At 41.6% G+C, this 23,216-nt stretch overlaps 1 protein-coding gene across 1 annotated transcript; it reads right to left on the bottom strand.

Moving 5' to 3' along the window:
* Positions 1–389: 389 nt before the first annotated feature.
* LOC145402906 (putative methyltransferase DDB_G0268948) lies at positions 390–11,638 on the bottom strand. The gene is made up of 4 exons (XM_080274810.1): positions 11,525–11,638; positions 4,041–4,285; positions 2,309–2,411; positions 390–419 (listed from the first exon to the last, which is right to left on the bottom strand). The coding sequence occupies exons 1-4, from the start codon at positions 11,636–11,638 to the stop codon at positions 390–392; spliced, it is 492 nt and encodes a 163-aa protein (XP_080130936.1).
* Between the last annotated feature and the right edge of the window lie 11,578 nt (positions 11,639–23,216).

Raw genomic sequence — 23,216 nt, 5'->3', positions numbered from 1 at the left:
TAAGTGCCTTAATTGCCATACTGGGTGTACTTGAAGCGCAATACCAGCTTTCAAGCTAGTGTTGACGAGCATAGCGGTCAGTCGAGCAGGTCAGGTTTCCCTGTGAGCAACCCTACTCACTCAGCCGGAAGGGAACATTCATTTCATTCTAATACTTTTGTTAATCCCAAGAATTTCAGTATAATAGACATATGTACCAGTAAGAATCTGGAATTACTAGAATCCATTCATATTTATAAACGAATACTAGCCCTAAACAATTGTCGGTCTGCTGTCTCTGCTTATCTTGTGCAGCTAAGTCTCCCCTGTAGTTTATGTTTTTTTTTTTTCTTTTTTATATAAGTACGATGAGCTCAAGCTGAAATATTTCTTTTAGGCTTTTAATCACCTTACAGGTCAATTTTATCCTTTGAGATCCGCTGAAGATGACATACATGAATTTGTCAAAAAGTCTGGACTTAATAAAAATGTTGTTCGTTGCAACATTGGTAATGCTTTTCCTGCATATATTGTGGTTTCCTCAGAACAAGCCAGTCTCAATAATTTACATTTCCAGTGCCACTTTATGACTGGTACGAAATGTGGATACCTAGTCCTCAGTTTCCATTTACTCAGGACTTGTGAGTAGTAAGTCAGTGCTCTCCAGGTTCCTGTACCGTAGTGGGAATGGCTAACTTATGGTCAAATTATGATCCCATGAAGCATTGGATAATAATGATCTGATAAGGTGGTCTTTGTAAACTTTTAAACCCGATGGAGCCTCGTTATTTTATTAATTTATTTATTTTTAAGGATGTGGTGTGCCGAACATCACTTTCTCCTTCTGTATTATGCTATGAAATATGGTTAGATAGTTACGAAGAGCAGATTTATCTGCACTGGTGCTTTCTATGAAATGTGTACAGTACATTCACAAGTTTATATCTGTGCACAAGATTTTTTAGCCATTCCCGGCTCTCCACAAACATTTGAAGGTGTGACACTATTGCCTGTCTAGTGAGTGTTCTGTTGAACTTTTATTTCATTCCAGGAAGAACGAACGAAAGGTTAGAAGCCCGCAAGACTGTTTCTTCAAAAAACAAAAACAAAAATAAAAAGCAAGATATGGTGTTCTTTGTCTCTGATAAAATGATACTTTTTTTTTTTTTTTTTTTTTTTTTTTTTTTTTACAGTAAGTTATTCCATTGCTGTCAGTAAGGTTTTGCAGCAAACATGATGGTCGTTGAAGCATTGTTCTTATCCTGACTCACTGTGTCCTTGATTATGTCGACATTATGACAGATGATGGACTGGATTCTACAAAGCCAAGCCTAGAAATTGGTCATCTCCACAAACTTTTTCGTCCTTAACTTCTCCATCTTCTCATAAGTTAGACACTTTCTGGTCTTGTGGTGTGCAGTAGCAGCAGGGAAGGCGACGGAGTCTACTTAACTCTCTTGCCAATGATGTGCAAATAAAAATCTGACGCATGCCGCGTACCTAGTTTAGATTTATGTCCTACTCGATTACGTTATTCTTCCACTGATTTAATGCATCAGCTAATTCTATAACGGCCACAAAAGCATGGGAGGCCAGGACGAGTCTACTCAGTCCAGACTTTTAACGCAAAAGAGGCCTATTGCTCAACCTCTGTTTTGCAAAATGCGAACAGTTAATCGCAATCTCCCTTGGATTTAAACTCTCATAAATCAAATCTGAGTTTTTCCTAGAGGGAATTGTTATGCCGAACTGTTATAACAGGAGGAGTAGGATATTGCTATCCTCTGAACAACAGCGTCATTTCATGGCACTCACAAGTGGAACCCGTGAAGAGTTTCAGAACAGCCACTAATTCATCGTGTTTAACAAATTCAAACATAGTTTGTGGGAGAGAAATCTTTCTTTTATTACTAAATGGTGAATTTATGAAGCTGTTGTGAATTTGGCATAACTACTGTATAAGAACATCTACTGCTGAAATTAGTACCCTAGGGTGCGATATAAATAGTAAACAAATAATAATACAAATTATCCTAGACGCGCTGGTGTTTGTGTGTGTGTGTGTGTGTGAGAGAGAGAGAGAGAGAGAGAGAGAGAGAGAGAGAGAGAGAGAGAGAGAGAGAGACAGACAGACAGACAGACAGACAGAGACAGAGTCAGAGAGAGAGAGAAAGAGTATAAAGCAATGAATTTCTGATCTATCGTTTGTCGTTGTAATAAATAAGAGAGAGAGAGAGAGAAAGTATAAAGCAATGAATTTCTGATCTATCGTTTGTCGTTGTATTAAATAAGCATAACATATACCTACACGACAACTAATGGCACTCACCTCTGCGAAGAATGCCTCTATGTTGAACCAATGGAAGGCGTTGCAGCAGGTGATGAGATCTACTGAAGCATCCTCAAAGGGCAAGCTATCAGCACTGCCTTCCCTGACAGGTGTAAATCAGTCAGTGGGTCTCACATGGCCATAACTTCAGTTCAATCCTTCCATTACGATATTCAGGCCTAAATAATTTCTTCTCACCATCTACAGCCAATTTTATATAGAAGAAAGAAGTCCTATCCAATAAGAGTCAGATTTAAGCGGAAAAAAAAAATCCCATTTACAGCAAACAAAAGAGTATCTTCCCATTAGGTATAGTCGTAAGCTTTTGTTTCTGGTCAGCCTCCACCGATGCCCTTTACTTGAAAGAATCTCAAACACACAATGGGTCCTTCGGTCCAAGTGTTTCGTCGATGGGTGGATGGGCGATTATTGTTACTGAAGTCGAGGACACAAAGGAGTGCAACAAGCTGGAGCTACGCGTGCTCTGAATCGCGCACACGTGGTTGGTAACACTAAGCTGATTCATTCGAATATTCATAAGTTTAATACCAGACAGACACGTTCATTATTTACACCAAGTTATGAATGAAGCATGAAGGTAATTTGCGTCCTATACAGCAAATAGTAAATTGCTTTCGCAGATAAAAATATATACGGTATATTGAAGCTGTTCAGTTTTACAGGGAAAATGAATAATATTTTAATTTCCTTCATATTGTGAATACATTAAATAACTGAACTCTAACAAAATTGATCAGCAATTAACAGCATTACGACAGTGACCTTCACACTTTTATTACACATGGATGTGAAAAAGGTAGTGCCTTCGTACACCACACACAGTACTTAATGGTGTCTTGCGCTGTTCATACTTCCTAATGTTAATCTTGTAATGCGAAGGATCATCTTAATGCCTCATTATCATCACGAACTGTTCCTAATACATTGCAGCAAAGTTACAAATTGCCACCCTTACACTGGACAAAAGGTCTTCGTTTGGTGACTGCGGAAACCCCGGCAAGGTCTTCCCTCCAGACAACGGTGGGATTAGAGGATGGCCAGAAAATATGGCTCACAAGTCAGTGGGTCACATATAAGAAAAAGAAGACTGACTTTTTGTCTGTTGACTACACGAGCCATTAAGACAATGTTTTTTTTTTTTGTTTTTTTTTTTTCCGTAAGGAATTCACTTATAAAACATGGGACAGGGACTCAATCAGTTGTTGTTACTTCCAGTTTTTTTATGCTCACTTTAAGAGAAATACATTGTTATGAAGGTAGCGAAAGCTAAAGGCTGATCTAACCGTTTTAGATATAGAAGCTTCTTCTAAGCTGAATGAGGGCGTCTTGAGTTAGCAACAATAAAATGTCGAATTGAGTAGGTTTAACACTAATTTTTGCTAAAGCACTCTCTTTGTGGGCAACTAGTTTGGGATAACAGATCATTTTATTTCAACTAACATGATTTTATCTAGCTGATTTAAGAGTTAATTTTTGGAAAACCAATCATTTGTAAGGAACTTGCTTGGAATAACAAATAACTTTCATCTAATTTTTATCCAGCTGACTTTAGGTAATCAGTTGTTGCTATGATACCTACTTATAAGCAATATGGCTGGTGTAATTAGAAAATTCATATTAGTTAACAAATAATGATTTTTGTTTCCCAGCTGAAGGTAAATTAGAAAAGGGTGAATGTATTAAAACAGTATTTATGAGGCACGGCACCCACTTGTAAACAATGTTGGCGACGGTGTTCTTGGTCTTAGCAGCAGCCACCTGGTGGGGACTGATGTCTAAGCCGATCACTTGCTGGAAGTAGTCTGCGTAGAGCGCGGTGCTCTGGCCAGAGCCGCAACCTACGTCTACGCACAGCTTCATGTTGATGTCACCTTCATCCTGCCCACACCATGCACACAGACACACACACACAGTTTTCATAAATGGGTACATCAGAGAAAGAAGGTTGTAGGTGTACTGAAGACAGTCATAAGGAATAGATAAGTGTGAATGGATATAAGTCATTGCACATTACTGCGATCCTCATTTAACCGTACAGAAACAAACCTTAAATTTTGTTGAACAGACAGGAATTAAGAGTAAGAGGAAGAGGATTAGTTATATTAGAGGCACATGTGCAGCTATTTTAAGAGACAGTCAGATCAGTGAGAGAGTTCTAGAGTTTAACGGTATTGATGCGGGTGTTCTGAAATGAATGGTTCGTGTCATATGGGGAGAATGGTGAACGACAGCCTGTTCTGGGAGAGTATGTGAGTAGGATGGAGTTGCAGAGGGTTAAGGGATGACGGAGGATGAGGTAGAAGGACTAGTTCTGGTGGTACATGAAAAAGCATGGTGTGAGCTGGAGGAAGGGCAGCCTGATGGCGTATGACAAGATGACATGGAAGAAATTTGTTGGTGATTACTCTTTCTGGGGTTAAGGCGCCTGGCTCTCATCATATAGACAGATAAATGGAAGTATCCAAACACAGGAACATTATCATCCTAACCGTTTTTCTCAGTTATGAAAAGTGGGTTCACATTGAGTCTCACTGTGAATCCTAACACCCATACAGGACACCACATTAATACCAGTAACGTGAGAACACCAACGCTGGAGCATCATATTATAAAATGAATGTGAGAGGAAACCCAGGGACACGACTTAACCCTGTCATAGTCAGGTATTTACTCTGGCCAACTCCAGATGATCTCAGTTACCTGAACGTGAGTCTTAGCTGTTTGAAAATATTAATGCAATCATTATTAACACTCAAATTATCGGCACAATGGGATCATTGTGTTTTAAATAACCTCAGGTGGCTTTTTTTTTTCATCTAGAAGTGAGTATAGGGACCAGACAAAGCTAATAGTCACCATTAACATGTTCATAAACGGGACAACACGATTATTTGCTTCCATCATGTTTTTCTCGTTTCATCTGAAATTTACTCATAGGAATGTGAGATTTAATATGTTACTACAAATCCCCTCAAGGTCTGGAAAATATTTTGGAGCAATTACAGTTTTTTAATATCAGTTCCAGCCTGATTTTTTTTCTATTTACAATTAAAATTGCAATTTTGATCACCATATTCAATTACATTACAATTGCAGCATGAAAAGAAAAATGTTCAGTTACACTTCCCATGCAGTTACAACTGCTACACGCAAAAGCACCCTTTGAAAAGAAAACCGTGATGTTTCCTGGATATATATATATATATATATATATATATATATATATATATATATATATATATATATATATATATATATATATATATATATATATATATATATATACATCCCATTGGATCCCAGGGGTGCTGGGCAAGGCATGGCACGGGGTGGGTACTAAGCGTACCGCCCTCCGCCTGTCGGCTCATAGCCACGAAGCTCATAGGTCCCTACCCGGGGGTTCCCTACTTTATAAAGACTTGAAAAATCCCAGTTCTGTCCAGTATTCCGGACACTAGGCTCCAATGGGATATATATATATATATATATATATATATATATATATATATATATATATATATATATATATATATATATGCTAGGAAGAAGGAACCAAAGGCCACGAGCCAGGAATTACTGTTCCTTCCAAGAGAAAAACAAAATACAAGAGAGAGCCAAAATCAAGATCCGATCGTTTCGAGATGCCTGGACACACTCTGTTTGAAAGACTGGAGACCATAGCTAGGAGGAAATACAGACAGAGGGAAACAGTTCCAGAGTTGACCTGTTGCATAAATGAAGGACTGGGAGTAACGGTTAACTCTTCCATTAGAGAGTTGGACAGAAAAGGGATGAGAGTTTGCTGCTAGACGGGTGCTACGTGCCCGTCATAGAGGTGGAGGAATGCAAGCAGACAGTTCAGAGGAGCAGTGACCATTGAAGTAGCGATAGAAAAGAGATAAAGATGCAACAGTGTGGCGAAGAGACAGAGATTGAAGGGAGTCAGTAAGAGGAGGAGAGTTAATGAGATGAAAAGCCTTTGACTCCACCCTATTGAGAAGAGCTGTATGTGAGGAGTCTCCCCATACATAAGACTTGTACTCCATACAGGGGCAGATAAAACCCGTGCATAGAGTCAACAATTTTGCAGGGTAAAGAAGGAACGGAGTCTGCTTAGCACACCTAATCTTTTGGAAGCAGATTTTACAAGAGATGTAATATGATCTTCCCAAGATAAGTCCCGAGTGAATGAAACCCCAAGCATGTTCAAGGATGATGCAGGATAAAGCTGAATATTATTAAACATTAGTGGGTACACTTGTGGAAGATTTTGTCGTGTTGATAGGTGTAAGAACTGAGTCTTTGATGCATTAAAAACAACAAGATTATTTTTACCCCACTCAGAGATACGAGCCAAGTCAGCTTGTTTGTTGAAGTAACTGCTGAGATGGACGTTGTGGGAACCGAATGGAAAGGTGAAGAGTGGAGTCATCAGCGCAAGAGTGGATAGGGTTAGATGTACAGTACAGCCTAGAAGGTCACTGATGAATAAAAGGAAGAGAGTTGGTGATAGGACAGCGCCCTGAGGAACACCACTGTTGATAGATCTAGGAGAAGAACGATGGCCGTCTACAACAGCGGCTATAGAACGACCAGAAAAGAAGCCATAGATGAAGGCACATATAGAAGGATAGAAATCGTAAGAGGGCAGTTTGGAAATTAAAGATTTATGCCAGACTCGATCGAAAGCCTTTGAGATGTCAAGTGCAATGGCAAAGCTTTCGCCAAAGTCCCGAAAGAAGGATGACCAGGAGTCTGAAAGGTAAGTGAGAAGATCGCCAGTGGAGCGTCCCTGACGGAACCCACACTGACGATCAGAAAGAGGGTTGTGATAGGAAAGATGCTTTAAATTCTTTCTATTAAGAATTGACTCGAAAGCTTTTGAGATACAGGATGTTAAAGCAATTGGACGATAGTTAGAGGGTTGGGAACGGTCACCCTTCTTTGGGACTGGCTGAATGAAAGCAAACTTTCAGCACGAAGGAAAGGTACAAGTTGATTGACAAAGGCGACAGAGTTTACCTAGGCAGAGTGTATGCACAGAAGCACAGTTCTTGAGGACAACAGGAGGGACTCCATCATGCCCATATGCTTTGTTCATATTGAGACCTTTGATGGCAAAAAATACATCAGCTGAAGAAATATTAACGTCAGCCATAAGGAAGTCAGAGGGGGGAAGTGATGGGGGAATAGCATATATATATATATATATATATATATATATATATATATATATATATATATATATATATATATATATATATATATATTGTGTCCGACTCTGGGCATAGGGTTCACAGCCTGCTCCCAAGGACCAGTAATCCTCTTGCATACCATACACCTCCACATGTCATCATTTCGGCGCTATCACACACCGTCCAAATTGAACACATGCTAGGGCTGTCTCATACAGGACTGGTGTATTGTTATTAGCGGTGGTGTTTTGACGAGATGTCGGCATGTCTTCTGGTAGATCAGCAAAGTCTGATTTTATTAAATTCAAGTCCTTAAACTGTTCCCTGCCCCCGCCTGTCCTACTGACCACCTCTCTACAGATTGAGCCACCGCCTCCTCTAAATGGTATTGATGAATATCTCACTTTGTGTTGGTTAATAATGTCATTCAACACAATGGCTTGAATAATTCAGTTGGCTCCCTAAATTTCTAGCTTGATTTTCAGAAACCTTTAACTACACTGTGTGCTTACAAAGAGATACCAATCAACACCTTCAGTTCATACTGAGGACGTACAGACATGATGTAAATAACCAATATCTTCGAAGTAATGCGGGAAGTAAAGCAAAAATTCCTGACTTCCTCCTCTATCAACATTCCTATAAAATTGCAGCATCACAAGTGTATCCATTCAGTATCATGACCGTGGTCATGATGGCGGGTGATTTCAAAATTTAATCGGGGAACTGAATTCACAACTCCAATTAAAATTCAATTGCATGATAGTCATTTAAAACTAAAATTATAATTGTCATAATTTTTTCCATTTCTAGTTACTTTCACAGTGTCTATATTTTCATACTTAATTACATTTCAACTAAATTACAAATACAGTTTTTTAAACCCTGATAATAAGCTATTACGGCAAACTTCATACGATTTTATTCATTGGAGAGTACAGAGAATTCATAAGTGATACGGTAATATTACCAATCTTCTCATCGTTGGAATATCTCTATTGTTTTCCACTTAAAGGCAGACGACTCTATTCAATTGTGATACAGTCATAGGAACCTAAGAGTGCTAAGTTTTGTATTTCCCTAATAAGTTGGACAATACAATGCCCGCTTTGTAATTTTCCCTGATCCGGGATATATGATGCCGAAATGTCAAAGAATTGTAGACCTGAGCCTTATGAATTTTTTTTCTTTTTCTTTCTTTTTTATAATTGTTCTTGTTACATCTAGACCGTTTTACACTGGGAAAGCTTGTCGTATAGAGAGACTAAGGAAGACTACCTAACTCCAATTAGAAAATTCTTTCCCAGGCTCAATAAAAATCAATGAAAGAAACAAGAACAACAAGAAGCATTCAGAGTCTTCAACATTCGCACTCTACGATTTGCCTAAAGTCCGAGCAATTATTTATGCTCTGTGACTTTAATATTTTACCATGTGTTCTCCAAGTCGAATTTCTTAATCCTTGATGTATGTTGAGATTAATATGTGACCTGGACCCTTGGCCCACTTTTCTCAGTAACAAAAGGCTGAAACATCCACCAGGTTTGGTTTAAATCAAATCAAAACTATGTTGAGACAGACAGACAGACAGACAGATAGGCCCACACAGAGACACATGTCCCTTGCTACTACGGGCACAGGAGTAATGGAATAAGAAGGGTTAAGCTCTTACCTGTGGTGCCCTCCCATCCATTTTATCCACTTGTCACTTTGAATGAGTCACATTGGTTTTTTGTTTCATATCTAAGAAATTACACCAACAATCATGTTGCATTCAGTGAATCAAAAACTCAGTTCCTACATATTATTTCAAACAGCCAGAATCTTCCGCAGAAACATCTTTAATATTAACAATATACAGCTGAGTCCATCCTCATCTTACAAGAAACTTGGGTTCATTCTCTTAGGACCTATCATAGAAAGATTATATTAGCCCTCTTGCAGAATCCGCTTGCAAGGGACTGGGTGTGTTAGCTGATTCCTCGCCCTCTTTACCCCCACACAGCTGTTGACTGTACCGGGGTTTATTTGCCCTGGTGTGGAGTATAGTATTCATCTGGGGCGAGGGAGAGGGGGAGTCTTCACACAGCTCTTCTACGAAGGGTGGAGTCAAATATTTTTCGTCTGATTAACTTCCCCCATCCTCTCCTACTGACTTCTTTTAACCTTCTTCTCGCTGCACTTTTTTTTTTTCTTACTATTACCACATCAATGGTCACTGATGTTCTGAAGTGTCTGCTTGCATGCCTCCTTCATTGCAGCTTTCTTGCAGCACCTGTCTACCAGCACACTCTTACCCCTTGCCTATCCATGTTCGTGATGCAAGAGTTAACCGATACTCTCATTCATGTGAGCAATAGGTCATCTCTGGATCTATTTTCCTATTTCTGTATTTCCCTATGTCCATGACATCCAGTTTTTAAACGCGATGGGATTTGCCATCTCGAAATGAAAGGATCTTGAATCTAACTATCTTTCGTAGATTTTTTAGGAATAAAATTAACAGGCTTATAGCCATTTTTTGTACTTCCTCTTCTTGTTTGTGTTAAGAATTTTTTTGATATTGTATGTACACTGAAGATACAACTTCATGAAGAGGATCGATATCGGGCGAAACATCTATCTATCTATCTATTGCCAGACGCCTAAATCCCGTTTGGGGTGGCCACAAACAAATCGCCTCCAAGTCGCCCTGTCCCCCGCCATTTCACTGCCCTGCTTCCAACTCACACCCCCCTCTCTCATATACCTCTCCACCCCATCCCTCCATCTCATCCTCGGCCTCCCCCTCCCTCTTCCCCCCTCCACCTCACTCACATACACTCTCCTTGTCAGTCTTTCACCCTCCATCCTCTCCACATGGCCAAACCACCTCAGTGTGTTCCTCATAACGCTTCCTATCACATCCACATCAACACCACAACGCTCCTTTATATCCTCATTCGTCAGCCTGTCTCTCAATGTGACTCCACAGACTCCTCTTAAATAACTCATTTCCACTGCTCTCACTCTTGACTTGTGTCCTTCCAACAATGTCCAAGCTTCACTTCCGTACGTTAGAGTTGGTATCACAATACTGTCATGTAGTAACTTTTTCACTTCCATGCTCACTTCCCTGTTTCTTATCACTGCTTTCAAAGAACCAGCAACCTTTCTTCCCTGCTGTACCCTTTCAAGCACTTCACCCTCCAAACCTCCAGCCTTACTCATCACACTACCCAAGTACTTAAACGTACTCACATTTTCCAATTCCTCACCATCCAACCTCGCTGTACTAACTAACTTCACCTCTCTCAAAGACCATCACTTTACTCTTCCCTACATTCACCTTTAGATTACGTTTCTTACACACTCTCTCAAACTCATCCACCAAGCCTTGCAGCTCCCCTTCGTCTTCACTCAACAACACAGTATCATCTGCAAACAACAGTACAGGGAGTTTTCAAACACTGTCCTCTTTCACCAAGGCCACTCCAACATCCACTACCCTACCTTGTACCTCTTTTATTACCCCATCCATGTACAGATTGAACAACCATGGAGACATGACACATCCCTGTTTCAAACCAACTTTCAAAGAGAAAAATTCACTTAGTTCACCATCCACACGCACTGCAGCCTTCGCACCATTGTACATACTCTTCACAGCATTCAACAACTTCCCATCTACTCCATATATTCTTAACACTTTCCACAATCCTTGTCTATCCACCCTGTCACATGCTTTCTCCAAATCCATGAAAGCCGCATACAACTTCTTTCCCTTCTCTAGAAACTCCTCCACTAAAGATCCAAGAATGAATATCTGATCTAGACAACCCCCTCCCTTTCCAAAGCCTCCCCGCTCCTCTCCAACTAATTTCTCCATTCCCTCTCTAACTCTGTCTATAAGTATCTGGATCATAATAAAAAAGAGAAGAAACTTAAATATGTACGTAAAGTTTCTTCCATTTGAACGGGTTACGGTCCTTTGGAATAAATACTCGTTTGCTTGTCTTACCTGCCCCTGCCTGAGGTACTCCACAACAGCTTTGGCAAGATTGGCAGGGGGAGAGGGTCGGAATTTGACGTAGTACTTCACAATCTCTGGGTTGGCAAACGCTAATTCATTCATTTTCAGTACAATTCAGCTGAAACGGACGGAAAGTAGAAAGCTTTATTTGTTGCCTATAGATGTACAGGTGTCATTGAAAGGTGTAAGTTTTTGTTAAATACTTTATTCCATGTTCTAGAAGCACACGAGCTATTTCGTTGAGAAAGTATCCAATATATTACTCAATCCCGTTAATTACAGTCAGCTAGGATTTAGGGACTTAGTATTAATGCATTACCCTTCATTATCCTCAAACATTACACAAAACATTATGTAATCCATTTCCTAGCCTCTCGCAAAATTAATGATGTAAAGCATGTGATATAATAGCAGACTGAAATTAACAAGTGGAAGAAGTCAGACACTAAAAAGTGAATGAACATACGTGTAAGAGTAGAGTCAGTGCTGGTCCACTGCCGGGAAGCTACTGATGTGCTGGCACACGCACACACGCCCCAACACCGCCTCACAACGTACCCACCAACCCCGGCCTCCAAACACTCTGCTGTCTTTGCCCACCAGTTATACCCAAAAGTAACGTCTCAAAACAAGTAATTAATATTTTCTAGAGTTGTTACATTATATATAGTGCAGAACCATAACGTAATTCACAGTCTTCCTTGGAACACAACCCGCAACTCTCAGTGTTACATTCAGGTCCCAGATTATACTGCTGGATGAACAGGAGTCTGACCATCTCGAAAATCGATCTGTGGTTCAGTCACTTGCGAGCTGGATGTGCTAACCCATTCATCATCGGCATCCCAAATGTAGGTACTGTACATCTGGTTGCAGTTTGGCACCCTAGTAGCGGGAAAAGGGAAATGTGGCAACACCACGGTTGTGTGTGTGTGTGTGTGTGTGTGTGTGTGTGTGTGTGTGTGTGTGTGTGTGTGAATTGAGAGATAATGGAAAAAAAAGGAGAACAAATGAAGAGAAGAAGGGAAGAAGGGAGGATATGAAGACAGGAAGGGACCAAAGAGAAGGAGAGGGACAAAAAAATGAAACTAGGAAGATAAGAAGAGAAAAAGGGATGAGGTAAATAAAAGAGGAAAGAGATAACGAGGAAGAAAGAGAGAGGACAAGGAGCAAGCAGAGGTGAGACAGGGCGTGGCTAGTCCAAATTGTTTATGGAGAAGTGAGGAGAAAAGACAGACGGAGGACGAGAAGGAGACGAAGAGGATGGAAGATGAAGAAAGAGAGACAGAGGAAGACGAGGATGAAAGACGAAGACAGGGTTGAGGCTAAAAGAGAGGAAGAAGATGGAAACTGAAGGACATTGTACATAGAGGAGACGACGCAAGGTGAACGAAGTGTCGACAGAAGAGAGAGAGAGAGAGAGAGAGAGAGAGAGAGAGAGAGAGAGAGCGATAGGGCGGAGCTTGTAAGAGACGGGAGAATGGTGGGGGCTGGTTTGAGCAATCATATTGTGGGAAGTGGTAGGGCATGGGCGGCACGTCTCTTTCAATGTTTTAGCTTCTTGTTACCCACAGTTATTTATTTTCATTTTATTTCCTTGTGAAAGCCATTTTGTCTTTGATACTACTTGCATTCACTCTTTAATCTAATTATCTTACATTCACTAATAGTACTTATGGAGAATATTGGTAGGTTGCAGAGTAATAACATAAATTTCGTTCGAATGTCAGCAGTATCTCACTTAAAAATAATAAATAAACAAATGCTAGAGACATAACTTAGAGAGCATGAGAATACAGACAATCAAGTAATAACTGCCAAGGGGAGGCGGTGGCTCAATCAGTAAAGAGGCGGCCTGCAGTCCTAACGGACCCAGGTTCAAATCCCGGCTGGGGCAGGGAACAGTTTAGGGATTTGAATTTCATTAAATCAGGTTTTACTGATCTACCAGAAAACCCGCCGACATGTCGTAAAAATACCCCCGCTAATACCAATACACCAGTCCTATATGAGACAGCCCTAGCAGGTATTCAATATAGACGGTGGGTGTTAGCTCCCAAGTGGTGACATGTAGAGGTGTATGGTATGTAGGAGGACTGCTGGGCCTTGATAGCAGGCTGTGAAGCCTATGCCCAGAGTCGGACACATTAAAAAAAAAACACACACACACACACAAAGGAACATGCAGGATGGTTTCTACACAAAAATCGTACACTGACATAATTCCGTTCAGACTGTTATGGTGAGTAATGAGTATGAACCCTTACACAGCTAGAATACACTTACACACGTCTGCGTGAAATGTCATGATGAGTTGTGAACTTTTAAGAACACAGGATCCCCCAAATACCTCATTAGCTGATATTTCCTCGCTCTCTCTCTCTCTCTCTCTCTCTCTCTCTCTGTTTCCGGACACACACACACACACACACACACACACACACACACACACACACACAATCTTTTCTGTATGGTTCGACCTTAATAACAGCTTATTATCTTTTTCACATTTTTTTCCGAATCTTAACACCACCCACCATATTGCGACAGCAGTCCCCCATCATCTTTTGACGTCTGTTGTTCAAGACTTGTATTTTTGTTTTCCTGATCTGATTGTGTAAATGCGATTGTCCGCGTGCATGTCCTACTTTTTTTTTTTTTTTTTAGCCTGACCTTAAATTGTCATCTCTCCATCTACATTACTGAGGTGTGACAACATATTAAAGTTAGATCATACCATACATCAAGAAGTTCTATGGACATGATGTAGGGGCATAATACTGTCATTCTGTCAATAATATTTGGGCCAAGATAAGTGGAAGAGTACGATGTAGTTGAAACAAAACACGAGAACATATGCCAAAAATATCAGAGACTTTTCCTTTATTTAAACATTGCTCTTCATATATTTAAACACTAAAATATCACTTTAAAAATAAAAATCGTATTTTAAAAGCACATTTTATCAGTATAGGATATATTTTAGTGTATGTTTTATCAGTAATGTTACTTTTAAAATCCTTTTAGTTTTTTTACTATCTTAGCATTGGAATGTCACATTATATATATATATATATATATATATATATATATATATATATATATATATATATATATATATATATATATATATATATATATATATATATATATATATATAAAAGTAAAGAACTATGGACATCAGTATGCACAAATAGCAATTAATATATCATAATTCAGATAAATCTTACAACCACTGCAGCTTTTCGAACTATGTACTGTGTCTGAATAGTTAATATCTGCTTTTCGAATTACTATTCATTTCTCACACTTGTATGTGACCCAGCGAACGTCGGTTTACCTTGTAAATCATGCTGTCGCACAGAAAGCTGGCATTCCATAACCTGCCTGCGTCACAACCATACTCCACTATTGCGCCTAAGTCTAACCAAACATAACCACATCACAACAGTCCCATCTTAGTCCCTCTCTGATCACAAGAACTGGAATTTATTCATCTTTGCTAGTTTGTATGCCGAAAACATGTACTACCTCTGCACCATAAACTAATAACATGGTACAGTACTTTTCCTTCATCTTGAACCAAAAAAAAAAAAAAAAAGTGAAAAATAATACTCAGTTACTTGTATGGCATTTTACCTCAACCCAGTCAGTACACGGGCAATAATACTCGTACTACTAGCTCTTATAACCACAACATACGTTATATAACACTGAGTACTAGTAACAGCTACCATTAATGAAACATATGAAATGAGTCACGTACCTACTTTAACAAAGTCAATGTACATTATCAAAACACTTAATATATGTCCTATAATAAAACATACACACAGATTCACTTCTTAGATCACATCATTCCTTATTGTGGACACACTTGGACAGAAAGACCCATGTTAACTCTGCATAGCCAGGCCCAAGTCTTCGGGTAAACACCTGGCTGAGTGAGCCACTTCTTTCTTGAATATATGGCCATCGGCCATATGTCGCCATTAAGTCAAAACGTCCATTGTCAGTACAAAAGGTACTCAAATATACAAGACACACCCCAAGACACAAAAGCAAAAAGTCATATAGATATAGGCTATACATATATACATCATCATCATCATCATCATCATCATCATCTGGACCTCCTTTCCTACCCTAGGGCAGGGTGGGGAGTAGCAATGTCCCGACAGCCCAAATTTGCCCAATTCAATGGACCTCATTTCCATGTGCTCACCATTCAAGCCCCCGGTATCCTGGCCCCATTTGATACGCCAAAAACATTCACCACCTTCTGCAGCTTCACATAAACGTATCCGATAGAGTCAATCCGGATTCTGTCACGTTAAAAAAGGGTACCAAATCCCTGACCATGCAATTCTCCTCACAGTATTCATCCAGCCATCTCGATCACTTGTCAGTCCCATGGCCTCACCAGCTTCCAAACCTTTTCCTCATACACGTATCCACCATATCGCTCTACCTTCTCCTTGGCCTACCACGCCTCCTCCCTCTTTTAGATTCTCTCAGATATACCTTTTTCACCACTATTTTCATCCATTCATTCCACATGACCATACCATCTCAGTACACTCTCCTCTATTCTGGTGTCCACAAACTTCCTCACTCCACATATTTCGTGATACACATTATTTCGTATCCTATCCACTCTCTGTACTCCAGATACATTCCTCAGCAGTCCCATCTCCACTACTCTCACTCATGACTTTTCATTTTCATGCCACATCAGAGTCTCACATCCATATGTTAAAGTTGGCCTCGTGAAGCCGCAACACTCAAACCTCTGTTTCTTATCACTGCCTTCATTGCACCAGCTACTTTCCTCCCTTGTGTCACTGCTTTCCACTTCTTTTGCACATTGTTCTCTCTTACCTCTCACTATATCCAGATATTTGAACTCTCTCACGATTCCAGTCTCTCTCCATTCACTGTAACATCGCACTGGCAGTCACCATCTCTCTCATTAACCATCACTTTACTCTTTTCTACATTTACTCTCAAGGCACGATGCTCACAGACATCAGCAAATCTCTGCACGAGTCTACCAAGTTCTTGTCCGGTATTTGCAAGTAGCACTGCATCATCAGCATATCACAAATTTGAGATTTTCCATCCATCACCATTCATTACCAACGCCATCCCCCTCTCCGTTAATCGTGCTTTTACTTCTCTCATCACCATATCCATACATATAGATAGATAGATAATATAGGCAGGGCACAAATCATGAGCAGGAGGCCAGGGAGGCAGTGGCAGATAGACTGGTGGCTGAAGGCTGGCTAAATGATGGAGGCACGTGAGTCAGAGTTGGAGTTGGAGCCAGGACCAGCGGAGAGAGGCGACTCCAAAGCCCCAAGGGTGTAGAAAAGGGTACGACACTCCTCTGAGACAGTAGCAGCCTGGAGGGACCCCTGGCGCAGCTCGGTGAAGGAGAGCAAGGCCTGCCGGAAGTCCCCCTTCGCAAACTCCAGTTCGTCAGACTCCACTGCCGCCGAGCCCTCATAGTGGCACAGCTGGTTCTCCAAAACATCCAGGCCGTGCTGGGGACGGGAGCAAAGTCGCCCCAGGAAAGTTGCTGGGCCGACCTACAGGACCTAGAACACCCTGATGCCTGCCCCACTGATGGAGGAGGGGGCACAGCAGGAGGCACCATGGAATACACAGGGGCACCAGGAGCAGAAACCTCAGATGGCAACGAGGCTTCAACATCACCAACCTACATGGGAACATCAGGTAGGGGCTGAGAGTCAGACTGGCACAAGATGGCATGCCCTGACAGCTAGATCCTCGTCTGGGGAGTGGAGGACTGCAGCTGCAGCACCCACAGGACCAAGGAGGTCAGGGCTGATAAGGGCCCAGGATGACGATGATGATGATGATGACGAGGAGGAGCCTCCTTCCCAGGCCTCCTCTGCATCACGAGTGTGGAGGAAAAAGATTCGGGAATGGAGATGGCAGGAAGCCCCTTGGCCTGGAAGATGACAGGCTGGTGCTGGCCAAATCTTCCCCTGAGAAGGCCTTGGCAACCTCCACACACATGGCGATGATGGTAGAGGCAGAGGTGGCAGGGGCAATAAGTGGGGACTGATGCCGGCACCGACGACGGAGGAGGGCGGCGTGGTGAGAGCCCTGCACTGCCTGGCCTGCAGGGCCAGTGCCAGAGGCAGCTGCAGGTTCCTTGGCATCCTCCCCTACGACAAACTCCACCTCCTCGCCAGCAGCAACAGAGGGCACAGAGAGGGCAAGGTTGGGGGCCACGATGGATGAACAGTTGAGGAAAACATCCCCCCCCCCCCGTGTCCCGGCGAGTCACGAGGGCTAAACCCTCCGGACGTGGAACCACTAAATTTGCCTCACAACCTTGGCTGCCATGGTCCTCCCAGCAATGCATGGAATGAGGGTCTCCTGTCTAAGGTCAGAGGGTGGATTCATCTCTGCCAAGTGAGCCTCTTTGCCTCACGCTGAGTTATTATGTGACTGATCCCCTAGTCTGTCCACCGTTCTCACCAAAACACCGTCACTGTTCGCACACGCCTCCAAACAGTCAAAATAAACACTGAGCTACTACTCCAACAATACATACATTACTGTACACTGTGGAGCTCCAGCATGACGATCCCACACTTGTCCGATTCCGTATTTTATTCATTCCATATAGTTCTTACGCCATTTACATTTCACTCACATGCAAACAGATCTCAACTTTTATTTGTCCTCACAAAGCAACGACCTCCCTTGCAGTCCCTTGCCATATTATTTCTGCGTCATTGCATATCTACAGTACTTTTGTCCTACATATATTCATTCATTCATTCATCATTCATTCATTGCCAGACGCCATGTATCCCAGACGGGGTGGCCAAGGGCTTAGAGTTAATTGTTTTACAGGGAGGGGCACTAATCCTCCACCAACCCCACTTGACACATATATTCATACTTCAGTGATATACTGTAATTGTTACGAAATATCGACGTATATTTTGTGCCTACTTAGCAACGACCCCTTTAACCATTTCATACACCAGATTTATCATAGTCCTTCCCTTCATACCCCAGCATGTGTACATTCCACGGGCCCGCCCATGGGAAACAAACGCAAAAGGACAATGTTTTATAATGTATTGCATCAGTGTCAATTGGCTGGAGTGGCTGTGGAGGTAGAGAGAAAAGCATGCAGGCAGTATGAGCAGGCAAGGAGACAATGGGTGGGCAGGCATGCAGACAAAATGAATAGATAGAATGAGCAGGCAGGTAGCAGGCAGAAAGAATGGACAGGTAGGTGGGCAGGCAGGTATGCAGGCAGGATGGGCAGACAGGTAACAGGAAGGTAAGCAGAATGAGCAGGCAGGTTGACAGAGAGAATGGGCATGCAAGTAGGCAGGCAGGTAGGCAGGCAAACAGGTGGGTAGGAAGAATGCGCAGGAAGGCAGGTAGAGAAGTAATCGGGCATACAGGCAGTAGAGCAGAATGAGGCAGGGAAAGTTAGAGTAAGTTCGGATATGCAGAGTATTGGTCAGGCCTCCCGTATTCAGTGTCAGATAACGAATGATTTTATTCATCACAGTGCATTATACGGTAGGAGTCTTAGGTCTGCATGCTATTTTGTTAAGGAGGTTCCCTAATACCTCTGCCTTAGTGATTTATGTTTGATATGGGTAGTTAAAACCAATTTGTATTTTTTATGATGATCATGGTGGTATTTGAATAATTTGAATGACACAGAGGAGAATAGTAAGGAGCAATAAGCAAAAGAAAACTTAGCCTCTGTGGAGTAAAACAGAAACGTAGGCAAAATCAGAGAATGGTTGGCATCACTCGGACGTGGACGAAAAGCGTACCATATATATCTAGACATGCTACTAATCCCTATTATTTTCTATTTTTTTAAATTTTTAAAGATAATCCTGGTTGAAAGACTTTTTGTACTGGATTAAACATTCTCGTATGTCTAAGAATCATTGACATATCTTGATAACGTTCAAAACTATGTAGCTTGTTTACATTGTGTGGCAGCACCAGAATCCATAATGGCTGCCGGGTGGAAGTGGTGTTGCCATACGGAGTGGGTTATTCTATATCATCTGAGTCAGTCGGCGTTTTTTTTTTTTTTTTCCATTCCTACTACATCCTGGCGATTGTATTTATCCTAGTGAGGATTTCTTATAAAGAATAGGCAGTGAGTCGTCTTCTAAGACCTGTATTCTCGTCAATTAAGGTTTCTTAGCAAGTCTTTCTTTGCATTTTATTTTTGGATATCCCTACATAATACCATTTCTGCACGTAATCTATGCAGAGCCATTTTTTTTTTTTTTATGAGAGGAAGAAGGAAACAAAAGCTACGAGCATACAAAAGAGTTCCTTCTAAAAAAAACAAAAAAAACAAAACAAAAGAGAGCCAAATTCAAGATCTGTTCATTTCGAGATGCCAGGACATACTGCATTTGAAAGACTGAAGATCATAGGAAGTAGGAAATACAGAAAAAGGGAGACAGTTCCAGAGTTGACCTGTTACATAAATGAAGGATTGGGAGTAACGGTTAACCCTTGCATTAGAGAGTTGGACAGAACAGGGATGAGAGTTTATTGCTAGATGTTGTAGAGGAGAGATGCAAGCAGACAGTTAAGAGGAGCAATGACCATTGAAGTAGCGATAGAAGAAATAAAGAGGCAACAGTGTGGCAAAGAGACAGAGGCTAAAGGGAGCCAGAAAGAGGAGCAGATTAATGAGACGAAAAGCCTTTGATTCCACCCTACTAAGAAGAGCTGTATGTGGGGAGCCTCCCCACACATGAGAGTTGTACTCCATACAGGGGCAAATAAATCCCATGTATAAAGTCAACAACTGTGCAGGGGTAAAGAAGGTACAGAGTTGGCTTAGCACACCTAATCTCTTGGAAGCAGATTTTACCAGAGATGTAATATGATCTTTCCAAGATAAATCCCGAGTGAATGAAACTCCAAACATGTTCAAGGATGATGCTGGATATTATTAAATTTTAGTGGGTACTCCTGTGGAAGATTCTGTCGAGTTGATGGGTGTAAAAACCGAGTCTTTGATGCATTAAAAACAACCAGATTATTTTTACCCCAGTCAGAGATACAAGCAAAGTCGGACAGGAGTGCCATAGCCTAATCCCTTGTTTGTTGAAGTAACTGCTGGGATGGACGTTGCGGGAACCTAATTGATAAGTGAAGGATGGAATCATCAGCATACGAGTGGATAGGGTTAGATGTACAGCTTAGAAGAACATTGATGAATAACAGGAAGAGAGTTGGTGATAGGACAGAGTCCTGAGGAACACCACTGTTAATAGATCTAGGAGAAGAACGATGGCCGTTTACAACAGCGGCTATAGAACGACCAGAAAGGAAGCTGTAGATGAAGGCACAGATAGAAGGACAGAAACCATAAGAAGGCAGTTTGCCAGACTTGATCGAAAGCCTTTGAGATGTCAAGTGCAATGGCAAAGCTTTCGCTAAAGTCCTGAAAGGAGGATGACCGGGAGTCTGAATGGTAGGTGAGAAGATCGCCAGTGGAGCGTCCTTGACGGAACCCATACTGACGATCAGAAAGAAGGTTGTGATAGGAAAGATGCTTTAAATTTTTTCTGTTAAGAATAGACTGAAAAACTTTTGAGACACAGGATGTTAAAGCAATTGGACGATAGTTATTGGGTTGGGAATGGTCACCCTTCTTTGGGAATGGCTGAATGAAAGCAAACTTCCAGCAAGCAGGAAAGGTTAAAACCTAGGCAGGATGTAAGCACAGAGTGTGAAATGGAGGGAGAGTAAGAAATTGTTCTGGAAGGAGGTAAAGAAAGTAAGGGAATATGAAAGGGGTAATAGTAGGGTAGTGAAAGATAGGAATAATAGATTGTTGGTGGAGAAGAGAGAGAAATTGAGGAGATGCAAGGAGCACTTTGAGGATTTGTTGAATGTAGAGAGTGACAGCAGTGCGACTGTAAGTGGTTGGGGAATGGCTGGGAGATGAAGAGATGAGAGGAACGAGGAAGAGATCAGTAGAGTGGAAGTAGTGGAAGCAATGAAGAATATCAAGATGGGAAAGGCCCCAGGAATTGATGAAGTGTGTGGTGAAATGCTGAGGTATGGAGGTGAGACTGTAGTGGAGTGGATATAGAAGTTATGTAGATTGGCTTGGGAAGAGGAAAGGGTTCCGGAGGACTGGAAATCAGGTATATTGTTCCTTTACACAAAGGAAAAGGGGAGAGAGAAGTATGTGGTAACCAAAGGGGTATTTGCCTTCTTAGCATGACTGGAGAGATATATGGTAGAATACTCATTGATTGGGTTAAACATATAACAATGGAGCTAGTTGGAGAAGAACAAGGGGGATTTAGGAAGGGAAAAGAGTGTGTAGGTCAGATATTTGTTCTAAGATGTTTAGTGGAGAAGTATCTAGAGAAGGGAAAGAAAGTGTATGCTGCCTTCATGGACTTGGAGAAAGCTTATGACAGAATAGATAGACAAGGTATGTGGAAGGTAATACAAATATACGGAGTGGAAGGGAAATTGTTGAGTTCTGTGAAGAGTATGCACGAAGGAGCTAGGGTTACGGTGCAAGTGGATGTTGAGCTGACTGAGTTCTTTGATCTCAAAGTGGGACTGAAACAGGGTTGTTTGGTGTCTCTATGGCTGTTTAATATATACATGGATGGGGTTGTAAAGGAGGTGCAAGGCAGGGCAGTGGATGTGGGGGTGGCTCTAATGAGTGAGGTGAGATTTGGAAGATTCCGGTGTTGTTGTTTGCTGATGATACAGTATTGTCGAATGAAGATGAATGGGAGTTGCAAGGTTTGGTGAATGAATTTGGGACCATGTGTAGGAAGTGCAATCTGAAAGTTAATGTAAACAAGAGTAAAGTTATGGTGTTTGAGAGGAATGAAGTCACAGAATGCACTGTGAGGTAGGATGGTGAGGATATGCAGAATGTGAGTGCATTCAAGTACTTGGGTAGTGTGATGAGTAAGGATGGGACTTTGGGGGATGAAGTGCTTGAAAGGGTACAGCAGGGAAGGAAGGTTGTTGGTTCACTGAAAGCAGTGATGAGAAATAGGGAGGTGAGAATGGAAGTTTAGAAGTCACTGCATGATGGTATTGTGATCACTACTCTGACGTGACGTAAAGAAGCGAGGCATGGACCTTGCAAGAGGGGAATAAGTCAAGAGTGAGAGCAGTGGAAATGAGTTACTTGAGAGGAGCATGTGGAGTGACATGGAGGGACAGGCTGACGAATGAGGAAGTGAAAGAACATTGTGGGGTGGGTGTGGATGTGGTTGAGAAGATTAGAAAAAATACACTGAGGTGGTTTGGACATTTGGAGAGAATGGAGAATGAAAGACTGACTAAGAGGGTGTATGTAGGTGAGGTGGAGGGAGGAAGAGGGAGGAGAAGACCGAGGATGAGGTGGAGGGATGGTGTTGAGAGGTACATGAGGGAGGGGGGAGTAAGTTGGGGGGAGGGTAGTCAAATGGTGGGTGACAGAGTGACTTGGAGGCGTTTTGTCTGCAGCCACCCTTTGCAGGATTAGGGCGTCGGGCTATAGATAGATAGATAGATAGAAGAACAGACTTAGCACGATTCTGGGCAGAAACATAAAAAAGATGTGATTCAGGGGTGGGTTGGCACTGGTACCTTTTATTGGCCCTCTCCT

This window comes from Coenobita brevimanus, chromosome 59, assembly GCF_032717465.1.
Source record: "Coenobita brevimanus isolate Jiangsu-jjx chromosome 59, ASM3271746v2, whole genome shotgun sequence".
Lineage (NCBI taxonomy): Eukaryota > Metazoa > Arthropoda > Malacostraca > Decapoda > Coenobitidae > Coenobita > Coenobita brevimanus.
Note: the sequence above shows the minus strand (reverse complement) of the source record. Positions and strands in the feature narration are given on the sequence as shown.

Coding starts and splice junctions, on each gene's coding strand:
- LOC145402906 (XM_080274810.1), bottom strand. CDS start 11,638: ATGAATGAATTAGCGTTTGCCAACCCAGAGATTGTGAAGTACTACGTC. Junction 4,286..11,524: donor AGTACCTCAGGCAGGGGCAG/GTAAGACAAGCA, acceptor GACTGTCTTCAG/TACACCTACAACCTTCTTTC. Junction 420..2,308: donor TAGAGGCATTCTTCGCAGAG/GTGAGTGCCATT, acceptor TGTCATCTTCAG/CGGATCTCAAAGGATAAAAT.